This window comes from Pipistrellus kuhlii, unplaced genomic scaffold (assembly GCF_014108245.1).
Source record: "Pipistrellus kuhlii isolate mPipKuh1 unplaced genomic scaffold, mPipKuh1.p scaffold_m20_p_15, whole genome shotgun sequence".
Classification (NCBI taxonomy): domain Eukaryota; kingdom Metazoa; phylum Chordata; class Mammalia; order Chiroptera; family Vespertilionidae; genus Pipistrellus; species Pipistrellus kuhlii.
The window spans coordinates 9846824-9865955 of NW_023425460.1; the positions used below are offsets into that span (position 1 = coordinate 9846824).

The following is a 19132-nucleotide window of genomic DNA, read 5'->3' on the forward strand; positions in this document are numbered from 1 at the left end:
AAATCGAATCAGTAGTCACAAACCTCTCAATAAACAAAGTCCAGGATCAGACAGCTTCACTGGTAAATGCTGCCAACATTCAAGGATGAATTACCACCAATCCTCAAACTCCTCCAAAGATAGAAGAGGAGGGGTCACTTATGAATTCATTTGATGAGGCCAGCATCAACCCAATACAAAAACCACACAAGGACACTAAAAGAAAAATAAGTTACAGGCCAATATTCCTGATGAACATAGATGCAAGATTCCTCAACAAAATATTAGCCAATCGAATTCAATGAAAGGGATCATATACCACGATCATGTAGGATTTACTTCGGAGATACGAGAATGTGATATCCACAAATCAATGTGATATTCATTAGCAGGATAAAACATTAGAGGATAAAAATCTCACTTGATGCAGAAAAAGCATTTGAAAAAATTCAAGATCCTTTTATTATAAAAAAAAACTTTCAACAAACTGGGTACAGAGGAAATGGATCTCAATATAATACAAGCCATATATGACAAGCCCACAGCTAACATCATACTTAATGGTGAAAAGCTGAAAGCTTTTCCTCTAAGTTAAGGAACAAGACAAAGATGCCTATTCGCATCACTTTTATTCAGCTTAGATGTGAAAGTCCTAGCCACAGCAATTAGGCAAGAAAGAAAAAGTCATCCAAATCAGAAAGGAAAAGGTAAAACTGTCACTATTTGCAGAAGATGTGATGCCATATATGGAAAGCACTAAAGATTCCATCACAAATGATTAGAACTAATAAATGAATTCAGTAAAGTTGCAGGATACAAAATCAATATATAAAAATCTTATGCATTTCTATACACTAATAAGGGACTGTCAAAAAGACAAATTAAGAAAACAATTCCATTTACAATTGCATAAAAAAAGATATGTAGGAATAGATTTAACCAAGGAACTGAAAGGTCTATACACTGAAAACTGTAAGATTCTGGTGAAAGACACTGAAGATGACACAAAGATATGGAAAGTTATTCTGTGCTCATGGACTGGGAGAATTAATATTGTTAAAATGTCCACAATATCCAAAGCAACCTACCGGTTCAATGCAATCCCTCTCAAAATTCCAATGGCAAATAATCCTAAAATTTGAATGGAACCACAAAAGACCCCAAACAACCAAAGCAATCTTGAGAAAGAACAACGAAGCTGGAGGCATCATGCCCCCTGAGTTCAAACTATATTACAAAGCCATAGTAATCAATACAGTAAGATATTGGCATAAACACAGACATGTAGATCAATGGAACAGAATAGAGTCCAGAAATAAATCCACACATAACGGTTAATTAGTTTATGACAAAGAAGCCAAGAATGCACAATGAAGAAAGGGTAGTCTCTTCAAAAAATGGTGTTGGGGAAAGTGGACAGCCACATGCAGAAGAATAGGACTGAACCACCGTCAAAAGGCTCAAACTTCCAGTTTTAAATAAATAAACCATGGAGATGCAATATAGAGCAATGTATAAGTAATGACAATCCTATCTAATAAAGAGGGAATATGCTAATTGACCGTCATGCCCTCACAAAGATGGTAGCACCCACAGCCAATAAGGAGGGAATATGCTAATTGTCTGCCACTCCCTCAAAGGTGGTGGTACCCACAGCCACAAGATGACGCACCCAGTCCCCTCAGCCCTGCTGGAGCAGCAGGCGATCAGCATGCGCCTAACACCTGAGGGGGTGTTGAGAGGAGCCAGGTGCCCCGGCAGTCCTCAGTTGACACTTGTGTGCCCTGACCTGTTCCACAGCTGCCAGCCATCAGGCCTGGAAGATCCTGGCTCTGAGACCGGGAAAGCCCTGGCCCAGAAGATGGGAGATGAGGGAACCTAAGATGGCCAGGACAAGGCCCCCTGAACAGATCCCCAAGGGACGGGGTGCCCTGTGCGTCTGTCCCGCTGCTCATTCCTTCCTCCCTTGTTGAGGCCCCATCTCAGTGGCAGAGGACGGCTGGAATGCACCAACAATCTGTCTCTTCCTGGTCATTTACAGACAGCTGGGGCCGTAATGCAGGCTGACAGCTGGCGCTGCCCTCATCCTGTTGGGCTTTCTGAGGCATCAGACACTCCGTGTTCAGAACCAGACCTGCCCTCTGAATTCAACTTGGCTTTCGATCACGTTAAAAATGAGAGCTTCTCCCGGCTCAGCTTAACCGAAGACAAGGCAGAGAGATGCCCAGAAGCAATGCCCAGAAGTATGGCGGGTGACAGGGCGAGGCTGGTGTGGGTTGGGTAGTGAGGCGGGCATCTGCCTTATGGCTGCAGCACCCCGCCCTCCCCCGCACTCCCAGCTGAAGGCTGTGCCTCTGTGGTGAGACCACACGCGAGGCCTGGCCCTATGTGCCGTGCACTTGCCCAGCTGCAGACTCTGAGCAAGTGACTTAGCCTCTCTGGGCGGCAGTTTCCTCATCTGTAAAGTGGGATGGTAGGAGTGCTGAGCACTGAGCTCCCCAGCACTTAGTTTTGAGAATTACACCCGAAAACGCATGCGGAGCCCTTGGCAAAGTCCCTGACACACGGTAAGGGCTTCTAAAATGCTGGCCGCTGCCGTCACACTCTCATGCGTTTTGAAACTGCTTCCAACGCTTGGAAACACTATCTTTGGAGGTCAGAGGAACTTCCCAGAGACCTTAGGGGCCCGGAGCAGGGCTGTACCACATCAGGTCACATCAGCAGCAGTGCCCTCGGTTCCCTCCCCCAGCCCAGGCACTAGCCATGGGTCATGGCCCTCCCTGGGCATTGAGAAGTTTCCCGACCACAGGGGTGGCAGGGGGCCACTGGGAAGGGGCTGGGCAGGGTCTCACCGGTCCGGGTCATCGCTGAAGAAGTAGTAGACATCCCCGAAGGTGCCCACATCATTGTCTGTGGCCTGCAAAGGTGAGAACAAGAAGACATCACTGCCAGGCCTGGCCGAGGCTCCCGACCCCCACCCAGGAGCTGTTGGCAGCAAGCCCGTGGTCCTCCCGCACGGCTGCCCTGGCCCACGCCAGGCTTTCTAGAGCCACGAAGCTCAATGTGGCTGCCCCCGTCACAAACGGCTATTTAAACGCATATGCGAGAGCAGGGTTCTAAAGCTCCATCTTTTACCAAAACCTCTAACTTCGTGAAACCACCCTCCTGCCTCCTGCCAGGCCGGGCAGGCTTATTCTTTGCAGATCTCGAGAGCTTGGTGTCATAACATCTCAAATGAAGGGAGAGGGGAGTTCAGCATCTGCTGGATTCTCCCATCTCTAAAGACGCCAAGTCAGATGCGCTGCCCAGGAAAAGAGGCACCTCAGGGGCATTTCTGGTGCCCCTTATTGAACCCCAGGAATAATCCATCGCATGCAGAGGGCAAACTGTCATCTGACTGGCAACCTCTTCCACTGCAAACACCCTGCTTCCCCCTGCACCCACCCCCCCATTCATCTTCTCTGGCCCCTCTCTCTGCCGGAACAAGCAGTCTGAGTGGGAGCATCCTGTTCTGCCCATGACCATACGACTGGACTGGGAGTGGCCCCCCACTGCAGCTGGGCAATCAGAATCCTTCCCTGGGATTCTTTATATACATACATACATACATACATACACATATATATATATGTATGTGAATATATATATATATATATATATATATATATATATATATATTTTTTTTTTTTTTTTTTTTACAGAGAGAAAGGGAGAGGGAGAGAGATAGTCAGAAACATTAATGATAAACATCGATTCATCTGCCTCCTGCACACTCCCTACTGGGAATGTGCCCGCAACCAATGTACATGCCCTTGACCGGAATCCAACCAGGGACCATTCAGTCCATAGGCCGACGCTCTATCCACTGAGCCAAACTGGTCAGGGATTTTCTTGTTTTTCCCTCCCTGGAATTCTTCTGATGGTTGCGGGGGTAGAAGTTTTCCTCTGAAGCAGTGAGGCTGGACCAGAGTGAAGTGGGGGCGGTTGGGTGGGTGGGGAGGAAGAAGGTGCCCCCAGGGGAGAGCCGAAGTCAGGGGCTGGGCCCTGGCACTTCTCGGGTCCTGGAGCTGACATCCCTGCCCACCGCAGTTTGGTCTGTGAGTCCAACAAGGCCTGTGTTACCCAGGCTGATCCAACAGCTTTCTGTCACGTGTAGTCGAGAGAGCCCGGAGGGAGAGAGGCTCGCCTCATGCTGATGACAAGGGCGAGAATGGTGACCACTGCCAGCCTGTGCTATCATACCTTTTCCATTTCCAAAGACCATCCATGCTTATCCTCACCAAGTGATAAAGAAGATAGACATTTCCACCCATTTCACAGATCACAAAACTGAGGCCCAGGCCCAGTGAGGTCCAGAGGAAACCTATCACCCCTCCAGGTCAAGAGCAGGTTACAAGCAGAGTGGGGCAGAAGCTGGGATCCCCACTTCCAGCCTGGGGTTCCTTCCTTCAGGGCCCCTGAGGGAGGCTCCCCCATCTCCTCCCTTCTCCACGATGAGGGCAGTTCCAGAGGCAGTTCGGCTTTTGTGGCTGGGACCTCTTAGTGTCTGCATTGTCCCTGGCATGGACAGTCCACAGGGTAGGCCAAATAGCACAATTCACTCGCTCGTCCAATGGTCACTTACTAAGCACACACTGTGACTCTGTTCCCTTCCCAGGCCACTGCCCTGGAGCTGGGTAAACTGCTGTCCGACACCGGACGCCAGGATGGAACAATGGATTGACCTTGGATTGACCTTGGTTCCACTTACATCTGCTTCACGCTCAGGGCTTCTCGGTAGGATCATCACTGGGTAGAGTTCAGCTGCTAAAAATACTTTTCAATACATTTTCCTATTATAACTTTTTAGCTTTGAGGTATAATGGACCGATTCCAATGTATCTAAGGTGTGCAATGTGACGATGTGATAGATGTATGCTTGTGAAAGGACTGCTTCTTGTGCCCAGTTTCCTCTCAATGTCCCCGCTGTGTGTGTCCCAGGAGACTGCGTGCAGACCTCTGTCCCTCCACTGCCCCAGCCGGGCCCCGAGGACATCACAGGTCCTCAGGGGTACGTACCAGATACGAGGAAAGGAAGGTGCTGAGTATGTACCCCACCCTCCAACCCAGGGCTGATTCCTTGATACACCTCCCCCCTTTACCCTCCCCCCCACCCCCTGCCCTCGGCCATGCCTCTTGACATCGCTGCTTACGGAGCACCTTACACTTATTACACATTTTATCTTCATGCAGCCCTATTACAGACAGGAAGACCGAGGCTCAGAGAAGGCAAACGGCTCACCCAACGCTTCACAGCTCTAAAAGGGAGCAGAGCAAGGATCTGCACCCAGGGCCGCCTTGTCGTGCTCTGCGGCTGGGTGTGCTACTGCTTTGAACCCGAGCGGAGAGCTGGCCTCAGAGGCAGAGGCCCTGGTTATTCCCGGCGAGAGGAGACCAATGCTCCTCCCAAGGCCTCTCTCCTCCCCCTCCAGGGACTAGAGCAGCAGGCAGAGGAGGAGCCCTCGTTCTCTCTCATGGCACTGACAGGTAACCCTCACCACGTCTGGCATTATTAGACCAGAATCGCTGCGGCTTGGCCTGGGGAACAGCTGGCCAGCTGCCATCGAGCCCACGCCAGGGGGTCAAAGTGCTGCAGAGAGCCCTGTGCCAGGCCAGTGCCAACAGCCCGGGTCACCGTGTGACCAAACGGCACCCCCGGGGGCCTCACACCCTCATTTGTCACAGGCAAGTGTCTGTGGCCGTGAGGTCAGGGCCACAGCTGCCAGGCTCGCATTCCAGCACGGACAATGCGGGCACACGGCAGGCTTCACGGTGCTGGGAAATGAGTGAATAAATGCCAGTGAGAAGCGAGGGGCGAGGGCGAGGGAGCTGGTGGAGAGATGGGGGCAGAGACAAGGAGGAGAGAGGTGTCAGAGGGAAAGGGAGGGTGTGGAGCAGGAAGGGGGAAGAGAAGGGGACGGGGAAAGGCAGAGACAGTGGCCAGGAAGCACGAAGGGGACCGGGGAGGTAGAGAGGGCTGGGGTCGTGCAGGAAGGGAGGGGCCTGGGGCACCTGAGAGCCACACCGGGGTGCCCTCCAGATTGGCACTTGGACTGTCAGGGTGGTGAGGACCCCCGAAGTTCCTTGAACAGTCCCCTTCACCCTGGCGCCTGCAGCAGCTGAGGCGGACGGAGGGAGATTAAGTGTGAGCCCCTGGGGACAGACAGACTGTCCTCTCTCCGGGCGGAGGTGGCTGCCATTCTCCTGCCCCCTCCCCCCCCTGTGGGCCGGGCACAGCCGTGGCTCACACAACGACCCCTCCCCCTGGGGCCTCTTGCCGCCCGCCCGGGCCACCCCTGCTGACCGGGAAGATTTGTGAGTCCTTCGGTGCCACTGTCTAATGACCGTATGAAATATGTATGCGTGGCGAAGGGGAGAGGGAGAACTTCCATTTTTCAAATGCATGAAGCAGAATAATAAGATGGAGAACTGCATCTGTGCCCCTACCAGGGTGGGGGGCAGCCAGCAGAGAGGGCCTCCCTAGGCCAGTGCCAGGCTGCACTGGGGCCGGGTAAGGGGTCTGTCTCCCTGTGCCCGGGAGGAGGCAGCAAATCCAACCACCTGGCAGTCCTCCCTGGTGCCCTCAGAGGGGCAGTCCCTCCTCTCCTGCCCGCCTTTGCTGTGGGCTGCAGCCTCATCTCGGACCCAGGCTGGACCTGACTGGCTCTGGCACGTGCCTGGATCTGCCCCGTCTGCACAGCCTGCTTCCTCCCTCTGCCTGGCTTCCCCGCTCCTGTCTTCCCCGACTCAAGGTTGGTTTTGGGCTCTGCAATATTCCCAGCCCTGACTGCACAGGGGAGGTGAAGCTGTGAGCTGATGTGATTCTCACCCAGCTAAGCTGTGGCTCCCTGAGCATGAGGCAGGGCAGGGTCATGGGGCCTGGACATAAAAGCAGCTCAGGAAAGCTCCCGGTAGCTCTGTCATCTGTCCCTCCATTGGCATCCACACCAACCTAATAGTATTGTTTGGACCACACTCCTATGAGAGTACTATATGCCTGCTCTCTGCCTTCTACAAATAGGGGGACGATGCTGTTAAGTAACTTGCCCAAATCTCACCACAGATAGTTAAGTGCAGAGCTGGCCCCTAGCTCCCTTTGTTTTAAACTAACCAGCACTGTGGGATAGACAACCCAAGGCAGTCAGTCCCATGGCAGAGGCCTCGGCAGCTCTGCAATGCCAGCTGGCCCAGTAGAGGGCGCTGTCGCGGCCAGTGACAGGCTCCACCCCAGCCCCTCGCAGGGTGCCATGGCGCTTTTTAAAACAACCTCCTTTCCCAGGCTGGCTATAGGCCTGAGCAACGAAAAGACCAACAGACAAATCAAGCGCCAGACAGACAGTGGCCCTCGGGCCCACTTCAGGAAGGAGGGCTTGAGCAGTGGCCAGGGGCCTGTGCCCAGAGAACAGATGTCCTTCCTGCGTCATGAGCACCTCTGCCCTCCCGCCATGGTCCAGGATGAGCAGTCCGTCTCCGGGCAGGGCGGCCTCCAGGCTCTCGCAGGCCACTCAGACGGCTACCGGGGAAGGGGATGGGGGGCAGAGCAGCTGGCAGGCTGGGTGGCTCCCATATTGTACCCAGCGACTCTAAGAAATGACAAGCCAGGTTCAGGTGAGCACCTCAAGCAGGCTGCAGGCCCTCCGGCTGGTGCCTCTGTGCCGCTCCTGCCCTCCCAGGGCTGGAATCTCACCCGCGGCTGCACGCTGGTATGTCGCACTACCTGCCATGGCTCTCAGCGACAGCCCAGGGCAGGAAGTCAAAACCAACAGCTAAAACCTCCGGTGCTCCCACCGCTGCTGAGTGGACCGCAGACCAGCACCGTGTGTCCAGGCGCTGCACAGCCCACTGGCCCTGGTAGTCTTCACTCACTTCTCCCCGATGCACCCAGACGCTCCTTTCATTGCCCGGCTGTGCCATCCCTTCAGGGCGGAACTGCTGTCCAAGCTCCGCCCCCCCCCCCTCCCCCAAATGCTGTCCAAGCTCCTGACGGCTCACTGCTCTTATGCGGAGGCCCTCGCGGTACCTTTTCTGGAACACGCAGCACGACCTGCTATTGCTGGAAGCTGCCTGCGTGTGCTGTTCCCTCCCCTTGCAGAGAAGCCTATGCCCAACTCCTTTTTGTATCCTCCCTTGTGCCTGGCACAGGGCTCAGGCACGGGGCTCAAAATCGTTGCCAAATCTAGTAAGATCTGGAATGTCCGTTGTCAGCCACGGAGCGCCAGCCTGATGGTCCAGATGGGGCAGATCCAGGCAGGTGCCAGAGTCAGCAGACACCACGGTGGGCACTGAGCAGATGGAGGGCTGGGACTCACTGAGTGGCCCAGACAGTGGCCTATGGGGCACAAGCAGAGTGGCTGAGGAGGGCAGGACGGGCCTGCAGGGCAGATGGAGGGTATCGGAACACCACGGGGAAAACTTTCAGGAAGACGGAGCCAGACTCTCGCTCACACATTCAGCAAATATTTTCTGAGCTTCTCCGATGTGCCAGCGACTGGGCCAGGCACTGAAGTCACAGCCATGAGCGTGATAACGCTCCTGCCAGAATGAGGCTTACCATCGGAAAGGGAGAGTGTGGAGGGGAGAAGTAACTAAATGCCAGAAACCTATTACTGTTTCCCTAATGGAGAGATGTGGACAGGATGTCAGGAAGCTGTCCACAACATTCATTGCTCTAACCACTCACCCTTTAGTTGAGACACGGTTAGCTGAAGCAGCCTCCACTTCTGTTTGTCCTGTGTACATTTCCGTTATTTCCTGCCTAAGCACCATGGGTGTGTTCCCCATAGCCTCAATAAAAGGGACAGCAGGGCCCGAGCAGTGAGTAGTTCTCCCACTTGAGCTGGACTACCGCCTGGCCCCCCCATATCGCCAAATTAAATTTCTTCTAGTCTCTTTTCATTTGTGTGCAGCCCTTCTCCAGAACCTGGACCCTGAACTGGGACCCTGAACCATGCAGGACGTGAAAGGGGATCCCACAAATAAATAACAATTCCAGACAGACAGTGATGGAATCCGTGAGAAAAATAAAGCAGAAAATGGGCTGGCAGGTGGCTGGGCCGCTGGTTGAGATGGTCTGTCCTGGAGAAGAGCTCCTCTCGGTCAAGTGCATTTGTGTCTGCTGCCCAGGCGACGGGCCAGGTCAGCCTCTGTCCCCGTGGTCAGCACGTGGGAGAGGGGTCCCGGACTGGCTGCTGCCAGGGCCTGATTTATAAGGCGTCTTTTCTGATTCTTCCCCACACCGGCCTTACCAGCAAAACTAATTCCCTCATTTGGGCCTTTATAATTGCATCGGCAAGTGCTTATTTCTGTGATGGACAATGCCGGCAGAACTGTAATTTTCTCCTGCTGACAAAAAGGGAAAAAAAATAAATACACACGGAGGGGAAATTCTAAAGGTTAAGCCAAGGTGAACCTGCAGTGGGGGACTAGTCAACTCCCCAGAATGGCCAGGCCCGAGTCACAAATGCCCAGCATTCCCCTGGCTGCCAAACGGTGCCCCCTGCCGTTTCCCTTTGAACACATACTGGGTTCCAGGTGCCGTGCCCAGCATTTCTCATGCTTTATTCCATGTCATCTTCCCAGCAGCCTTCTGTACTAACACTATCCCCATTTCACAGACAGAGAAACCAGGCTCAGAGAGGTCAGTAACCTGCCCAAGGTCAAACGGCCACAGGGTCGGGATGTGAGCTCAACACATCGACTGCAAGAGGGTGGGCATTACCACCCCCTTCTCCTGTGGGTGGGGTGGGACTGAGGCAGCTCTCTCATATGAGAGCTCAGCCCTGGGACCCAGGGTGCTCCTCCCAGGTGACTGTCCTCACCCTGTGGAAGCCAGACGCACCCCACAGGCATCTTCTCCTGGCCCCAGTGGCTCTTCTCCCAGCCTCTGCACAGAGAGGGTGGGCTCCAACAACACCCGTGCCCAACTGCAGAGGCGGCAGGGGTCTCTGGCTGTGGTTTCCCTGGATGCAGGCCCTTAGCCAAGACCCTTGGTCTTCAAAGAAGGGCCTCTTCCAGGCTCAGGGCCTAGAGCAGGGCAGGCTGTCACCCGGTGAAGCGAGGGCAGCCTGGCTGGCTGTGGGTACACCCCTGACCCAGCCATGGCTCTTCACCCAGCACCCTCTGGATGTAGCTCTCCCTTTAACTTGTATGCCAGGGCTCTCTGCCCAGCCCAGCTCCCTGCCCTCTGATGCTCATCCTGATAGCTCATGCCCACTCCCAGGGGCCCTCCATTCAACAGTGGCCAGGTCCTCTTGTCTCCTTGTCCCTTTTCTCAAGAGCCCTCGGTTTTCACAATGAATGGCCACTCTCTCACCCTCTTCCATTCATCTGCCCTGGACTGAGGGAACCCTTATAGGGTGCCTGCTTTGCCCACACACTGCCCCCATGTTACCCTGTACCTCACAGCGGTCCCTCATCATGGCCTTGCAGGTGCCCATCTGTGAGGTTGGGCCTTATTAAGGTGTCCAGATGTCCCGCTTTTGGCGGGACAGTCCCGATTTTTAACAATTTATCCCACGTCCCTTGGTGTTTTAAAAAAGTCTTTCAAAAATCAGGACTTTTAAAAAATGCTGTGGGATGTGGGACAAATTGTTAAAAATCGGGACTGTCCCACCAAAAGCGGGACGTCTGGTCACCTTAGGCCTTATCCACCCGCTGATTCCCCCCTGCTCTGGCCTTCTCCCCCATCTCTCTCCCTGGCGCATGGACACCGCTGCTCTCTGATCTCGTAGATCCTTCCCTGGGACAGACACGCTCTCTTCTCATGTTTTTAAACATCCTCTACCCTCCTTTATAGCTTGTTTTCTTTCTTCCCATGCCCTCACACTTCTCTACCTCTCTCTCTACATACATGCACACATATGTGCACGCACACACACAAGTACACATTTCCTCTCCTCCTCTCTTTGTCTCAGGCAGCCCCCAATACCTCCTAGTTTCAACATATTGTTATAGAAACCTTCTCTTTTACTTTCTGTGGCTGGTTGAGGGTGCCCTTCTGACCCAGCCAGACACACTTTCCTCCATCTCAAGCAACCGCCCCCCCCCTCCCCTTCTCAGCCCCTGTGGCTCCTCCACATCCCCTCCCCGGCCACCTGTGTGCCGCTCCCGCAGGCTGGCACTGGCAGGCACACACTCAATCACTCCCCACCACACCCGGACACCTGCCCGGGGCTCCTGCTCTGAAGCAAGGCGGGCCCAGCTGCCTCCCCAGCGGCCCTGGGTCCCAGCGATGCAGGCAGCTGCGGGCGCGGCGAGCAGTTCTGCTCCCGTGCACCGATCTGCAGAGAAGGGCACGCGGTACAGTTTGCTCAGGAAACAGTAGCAATGTTTGACATGCCATAAGGATGGATGGAGCAGAAATTTACATGGGAGAATGCATTTTTAAACAGCTCCACGGAGCACCGGTGCTTTGCTGGTAACGCTTTGCACATCCGTCATCTGCTGAGCCCCTCCACATAACTCCTTAAACTACGTGAGACTAAGTGCGCTCTTGCAAGCTCAGGGGTCTGAGGTGGCTGGCGGGAGGCGGGAGGCGGGAGGCGGGAGGGACTCTGCTGGAGGAACCCGGAAGCCAGAGGCTGGGGTGACGTCCATTCATCCTGATTAGGCCCCTAAGGCCTGGTCCTCTCCCCTGTTCCCACACTTCCTCCCGGGTGCAGTGGGTGAGGACTTCTGTTTTCCTCAGGGATAGGAGGTAAAAGCTAATGGCTGGGAAATATCACCTAGTCTGCCCTGCACTTCTGGGGAGATGCTTGGTGATTCCGCTTCCCCTGTCATCTCTAATCTGAGAAGGAAGCCGGGGCTGATGGGTGAGGGCATGATGGGTGTTAGGGGAAGAGGTAAGTTTGGCTGGAAGCTACTACTTGTGGGTCCCTGGGCCAGGGGGATGGTCACACAACCGGGAGGAGGGGAGACAGTGATGGGGATGTCCTTTGTAGGAGATGAGAGGGTGAGTGTTCCAGTGGGCAGGGTACTAGGAAGTGAGCTGTAGCGTGCAGAGAGATTGGGAGGGGGGGAGTTCCGCTGGGGGACTCAGGAAGAAAGATACGTTCAGGAGAGCCCCGGAGTCCTTCTTTCAGCCCCCGAGCACGCAGAAGGCCTTAGGACGGAGGGCACCGCTAGGGACGCTGGGGCTGGAGGCTCAGAGCGCATGATGAAGTGGAGCAGCCCAGTGGGAGGGCAGTTAGGGAAGGGTGGGAGCCCAGGTGGTAGGGGGCTGCAGCGAAAGAGAAGGGCCTTCCCTCCCTCGTGTTCCACTGTGGATGCAGGATGGACACCCGTGCCCATGGCAGACATTACTAATCAATTGTGGTACCAAGTACAGAGAGGGCCTCAGGCTCTCTCTCAAGCCTGTCTTCTCTGCATTCAACAACCAACCGCATGGAACTTGTGCCAAAGCCTCGTTGCTATCTGTGCCAAAGAAAAAAATAGGCAGAGGATCCGGACAGACATTTCTACAAAGAGGACATAGAGATGGCCAACGGTCACATGGAAACAATGTTCAAGTCACTGATTATCAGGGAAATGCAAATCAAAACCACAATGAGATGTCACCGCACACCTGTCAGAATGGCTACTGTCAAAAAGTCAACGAAAATGACAAGTGCTGGCAAGGTGGTAGAGAAAAGGGAATCTTCGCACCTCGTTGGTGGGAATGGAAATTGGTGCAACCCCGATGAAAAACAGTATGGCGATTCCTCAAAACAACTGAACTACCATACATACAACTCAGCAATTCTATTTCTGGATATTTATCTAAAGAAAACAAAAACGCTAACTGGAAAAGATACATGTACCCCTATGTTCACTGCAGCATTATTTACAATAGCCAAGATGTGGAAGCAGCCTAGGTGTCCACCAACAGATGAGTATATAAAAGAAGATGAGGTACATATATGCAGTGGAATATTACTCAACAATCAGAAAGAAGGAAATCTTGTCGTTTGTAACAACATGGAGAGACGTAGAGTGTACTATGTTAAGTGAAATAAGTCAGACAGAGAAAGATATGATTTCACTTATATATGTGAAATCTAAAAAACAAAACAAATGAACAAATAAAACAGACTTTAGATGGAGAGACTACACTCATGGTTGCCAGAGGGGAGGGGTGTAGGGGGGCTGGGTGAAAGAGATGAAGGGGATTTAGAGGTATAAACTTCCAGTTAGAAAAAAGAAAAAAAAAGCCATAGGGATATAATCTACAGCATAGGGAAAAGAGTCAATAATATCATCATAACTATGTACAGTGACAGATGGCTACTACACTTATGGTGATCACATAATAAGGAATATAAATGCAGAATCACTATGCTGTACACCTAAAACTAATACAACACTGTATGCCAACTATACCTTAATAAAAACAAAGTGTCTAGAGCATCTTTTTTTTAAAAGAAAACCTAGTTACTATTCCTGCTGGACTCTGTCCCTGGGGGTAAGAAAAGTGCTCGAGGGAGGTGTGTGTGTGTGTGGATACACAGAATAAGACAAGGCAGGAAGGTCCTCAATAAAAGATTTGTGGCTAAGAGCAGAATCATGAAAATACTCTCGAAATGGGACACGGAGGTCTGGGTTCTGATGCAGCATCTGCCCTACCATCCAGTGGGACTTTGAGTAAGACACTGGCCTTGGGGCCTGAGGGTGGCACAGGCTTCTGACGGGTCTGGGTCTATCTGCTTCGGCCCTGGCACCAACAGGCCATCCTCTGCCAGAGCCAGAGGGAGAACCTGACAATACAAGACACCACTCACCAGCTTAGAAGCTCCCTGAGAATTTAAGACAAAATCCCAGGTGCCTGCCATGGCCCCCGAGGCCTCATGTGGGCCAGCCTCTGCAGCCTCGACCTCCTCTGCTAACCCGCTGCTCATTCCTCTGCTTCCTCCTTCAGTCTTGAGGCCAAGCTTGCTCTTCCCGCACCTGAGGTTCCCTCTGCCAGGAATGCTCTTCTTGTTCTCCCGAGGCAGGCTCCTGGCCGCCCTGGAGTCTCAGCAGACAGGAATTCCTGACATTTGTCACTGTATTTGCATTTGTAAAAAAAGCAAGCTCTGCTGCTGGGATAACAGACTCCTGGGACAGAACAGGGCCTACGAGCTGAGCTGCGGTGGTCACTGCAGTTGCATAGGCGGTGGTGAGAAGTTATGGGGTTTGGGCAGGGTGGGCAGGGACGGCTGCAGCTACTGGCGGATGGAGGTGGCCGGGAGGAGAGCATGGGTTGTGCAGGAGCATCTGGGAGAATGTTACTGGCTATTCTCCTCCCACTAGAACGCAGGCTTTATGAGAGTAGGAACTGGGACTGGCTTGTTCCCCATGGATCCCAGGGCTGGAGGCTTTCGACAAACAGGGGCTGAATGAATGGATGAGGAGATGATAGATGGTGACTTATGGTCCTCTCTACCAGTGACAAGCCAACTGCAAATCCTGAGTAGATGGACTTCTAGGGAGGGAAGGACAGCAGGAGGAGGAGGATGGGGGTCAGGGTGAGAGGTGGAACCACAGGAGAACGGGAGGAAGAGAGAGAGAAAAAAGTGGAAAGAGAAGAGGGCAGAAGAGATAAAAAGAAGAAAAGGAAGAGGAAAAATGGAGGAGAAGAGAGGAGGAGGAAGGAGCAAGAAGAGACAAGGAAGAGGAGAAGGAATAGTCATAGTAACACCCACTGTAAGCCTCAGTTTCCCTCCACAATGGGCTGACAATGCCACCTGACTCACTGGGATGGCTGAGGACTGAAGAAGGCCCTACATGTAAGGGGCTTCAGACCATCAGTCACCACCCGGTGGCCTTCAGACCACTGCTGGTCCATGAGGTGCAAAAGGTTGGCAACCGCTGCTTTAGACCAAGGCCTGGTACATTTCTGAGTGAAACTAGTGTTAGTATTCCCACTCCCAATGCTAACTGCCCTCCCTGTCCCTCTGCAGATCCCCAGCCACCGCCAGGTGGGAGGACGGGGGCGAGGCGCGGAGCCTGCAGGAGGGCCCTCTGGCAGGCGCCAGGCCCGAGCCCCTGTATTAACGTGTCAGTCCCGCCGAGGGGAGAGGACGGATTCCAATCCCCATGCGGCTGACAGGTGCTCTCAAGGTGTGTGGCCCCGGCTTGTTTGTTATTGCAGCCGCGGTGGTTGTCCTTGGGTTCCGCCACTGCCTTTTGTTTCTCTTTATTTTATTTTAGAACCTGGAAATAAAAATAGATGGGGAGCAAATTGCTCTGGCCAGCAACGCTGTGCTTAAAGAAGTCGTCGTGGGAAAGCAATTACGGGGACGTCAAAGGCTGTCAGGGTGGCCGGCAGCTGCCTAGCTGTCTCCTGGCCCCCTGCTGAGAGGAGAGAGAGAGAGAGAGAGAGAGAGAGAGAGAGAGAGAGAGAGAGAGAGAGAGAGAGAGAGAGGGAGGGAGAGGGAGAGAGAGAATGTGTGTGTGTGTGTGTGTGTGTGTGTGTGTGAAGAGAGAGAGAGAGAGAGAGAGAGAGATTTGTGTATGTGTGTGTGTGGTGAGACAGATAGCGCGCGCGCGCGGAGCTACTTCTCGAGCGCTAGCGCTGAAGAGCGATCGCGCTCGCGCCTTTTGTGGTGTAGTGGAGGTGAGCGGCCAGCATCGCGACGTGTGAGGCCGCTCGTGCCCGTGTTGGTGTGTGTGTGTGTGTGTGTGAGAGAGAGAGAGAGAGAGAGAGAGAGAGAGAGAGGGAATGTGTGTGTGTGTGAGAGAGAGAGAGAACGAACCTCCAGGAGCAGTGACGACTGGGATAACAGACCACCACCTTGCTGAGCGGCACCTGGGGCCTGGCTCTGGGTGAGGAACCTGGCGTGATCTGTCCCTCCTTTGTCCTAAGACAACCACCAAGACGGTGCACAATCCCATTTTACAGATGAAGCCACTCCAGCCGATAATAATGCGAAGCCGGTAACCACAGCCAGTCCCCGCCGGCTTGCGGGCCCTGTTCAGAGACGTCTCTGTGGATGAACGCACTGCAGCTCCGCTCCCGCTCCAGGAGGTGAGCACTGGCACCACCACACCCGCCTCATTGGCAAGTGCCCACCGACCAGAGGAAGCCTCGTGCTCACCGTCACCCGCCAGGGCCGCCTGTGCCTCCCCCAGCCTTGGGCTCTTTTCTCCAGGAAGCAGTTGGGTGATGGGTGTCCATGTCCCTGAAGCCGCCCTCACTCCGGGGGGCTGGGAGTGGGTGGCCGGCTCGTCCTGAGGTGGGCACAGCCTGTCCCCCCACATTCCCCAGGGCACCGAGCTCCAGTAGTTCCCCCCTGGTGGCAATGGGCTTCACAGTGCCCTCTCTGTGACCTTGTCTCACTTCCCACTCCCACCTACGTTTCCTGGACTCACTTTCCGAGTAACCCACCTGCGCCAGAAGCCTGTCTCAGGGTCTGCTTGCCCGGGAGCCACCCCTCACACCCAGGCCTCCGGCTGCCCACTGGGCACACACACCGAGCCAGGCGGCACCACCCTGCCCTCGCACCCCATCTGTCTGACACTCACACACACAAAGCGAAGAGGAAAAAACCCCAATCCCACTCCTCACCCTTTCACAACACTGTCCATTCTCTCATGCTCCTGGGTTTGAGGAAGACTCAATTGAGTGACTTTAAAAAAAAAATCACACCCGACCATCAGACAAAGAAAAGTGGGATGCAGAAAGCCATTTCCCCAGGACGCAGGAGGAGGGAGGGCGGCTGGCTGGCCATGAACAAGACACTCACAATCAGGAGGGCACGGGGCCTCTCCGGGGCAGCTATCAAGCTGGGATTACGTGGGAGCAGAGGAGAGGGAAAGGGAGGGTGCTGGAGAGGCGTGGGGACAGAGGCTCAGTTAAGTGGGACCTTGTGTGTGGAGGAGATGGAAGGAGGAGGAGATGGAAGGAGGACAAGGCAGTCCAATCAACCCCCTGGGGGTGCAGCCAAACCACGGCTGGGACCGCCTCCCCCATTACCGGATCTCACACCCTGAGTCTGCCGTCCTCCTCTTCTCCCCTGCCCTGTGGAGGGAACCGGCAGCTCCAGGGAAGGTGGCAGATACCTGAGTGTGGGCTAGTCCTACCCAGGAGCCAGGACATGTCCTCACTCCAAAGTGACTTGGAGCCCAGCGGGCACTCTCTCCCCCGCCCACCCCATGCTTGCTGCCATTCGGAGGGCACTGATTGGCCTGGCACATGCTACTCACTAATGAACTGTATTGATTCCACATTCTCTTGTTGTCTCCCTAAATGGCAAGCCACACATCTGATAGATTAAATACCCACATGATTGCCCACCTGACATCTTCATCACTCCGCCGGAGGGTCCCTAATGAATTTTACAGCCCCACAACGACAGCAGAAATTAAGGTCAAAGTCTGACGAAAAAACTATAAATCACCAGCCGCAGCCCCTCACTCGCCTGGGCCAGTGGTGAGATAGTTAGACGCTGGTGAGATAGGTGAGATAGTTAGACGCTGAGGCTGAGCACAATGTGGGGAGGGCATGCTGGGAAACGCGTGCCTGGAAACTCCCCCTGTCCATACACATTTGCTTTCCTCCTTTCATTCCTTTGCCCATCAGTAAAAATGCTCTAACAGACTGACAAACACACTAAGAGGTGAGCAGCACGTCTCATTTATAAATACCTGCCCCCGAAAGAGAGAGGGTTCAGCAACATTCTCTCCATTTTGCAGATGGAGAAATCGAGGCTCGCAGGGAAAAGGGGCGTGGTCCCTTAGTGCATGGAAGGCTTTGATTTTCTAACCCCGAGTTTGTAGGTCTTGTTACAATAAACGCCTACAGTGGTCTTCGGTCCTGTGCCGCTTGTCTTGTTTCTCCTTGGGCAGAGGGTCCCTTCTGTGGGTGGCTGGGCAGGCAGAGGGCGCTCTGGCCTTGGGTTCAGTTGGCACCTCCTCATACCTCTTTGGCCCCACAGTTTCATCAGGTCTCAGGGAGGGGGTTAGCTTCCATGAGGAGGCTGCATTGCATTTCTGAGTTGGCATAACACTATCTGACTAAAACATAACACTTCCCAGTTTCCTCTGCAAACAGGTACAGCCATGACTATTAAGTTCTGGCCAATGGCTAAGGGAAAGCTTTGACATCCTAGAGATAAGATTCATGGCTAAGTTCTGCCCCTTCCACAGGTGTAAACTCTAGCAAACACCTAGCTTCCCTGAATCTCAGTGCTCTCATGTATAAAATAGGGAGGCTGATTTCTACCTCACCAGGGTGCTGTGGAGATTCAATGAGATACAAAGAAGGGGCTTAGTTTGGTGCCAATCACTTAATATTAATACCTATTATTTGTTTAGCATTTACTGTGTGTCAGGTGCTATGCTAAGTTCTTCACGTGTATCATCTCATTGAACCCCCACAACAAATCTGTAAGGAACTGTCACCATCACCAAGTTCCAGAAAGGGAAACCAAAGCTCAGGGAGGTTATTTGGCAGAGATTCAACATCCATGCTCCCTTTCTCAGATGATCAGAAATGGCTTTTTAGTTGGCGTAACACTATCTGACTAAAACATAACACTTCCCAGCTTCCTCTGCAGATAGGTTCAGCCATGACTATTAAGTTCTGGCCAATGAGATGGAAGTAGAAGTGTACAAGGCATTTCCAGGAAGTCTCCTTAAAAGGGAGAGAGTGCCACCCAGCTGGGGTGGCTCAGTTGGTTGAGTGTTGTCCCATGAACCAGGTCACCATTAGATTCTTAGTCAAGGCATATGCCTGGGTTGCAGGCTGGGTCTCCAGTAGGGGCAAGCAATTAATGTTTCTCTCTCATTGATGTTTCTTTCTCCCGTTCTCTCCCTCTCCTTTCCTCTCTCTAAAATCAATTAAAAAAAAACCCCACACACATTTAAAAAATGGAGAGAGTGCTCTTCCTTGCTTTCTCCACCCTGCAGCTTGAAGTATGGGTGTGAAGGCTGGCAATCACCTTGGACCATGAAGATGAGGGCTGCACTCTAGGAATGGGGGAGAAGAGAGCTTGAAGGAGCCACCTAAGACTTTTCCCCTCTCAACTGTTTTTACATGGGAGAGAAATATACTTTGATCTTATTAGGTCATTGATGACATAAGTAATCTACTCAAAGCCATGTGGCTCAGAAATGGCCAGTCAGCATAAACCTCAGTGGATTAAGTCTAGGATTTTGG

The 19132-nt window shown here is 53.2% G+C and overlaps 1 protein-coding gene across 3 annotated transcripts in view; it reads right to left on the reverse strand.

Moving 5' to 3' along the window:
- CDH23 (cadherin related 23) overlaps positions 1-19132 on the reverse strand; it is a 387029-nt gene that overhangs the window by 127166 nt on the left and 240731 nt on the right. For all 3 annotated transcript variants that reach the window (XR_006741668.1, XM_036438196.2, XM_045581750.1), the window contains exon 15: positions 2832-2896. Coding sequence is in view for 2 of the 3 variants with exons in the window: in XM_036438196.2 (XP_036294089.1) it covers positions 2832-2896 (65 nt within the window). In the remaining variant the exon portion in view is untranslated. The remainder of the gene's footprint in view (positions 1-2831; positions 2897-19132) is intronic.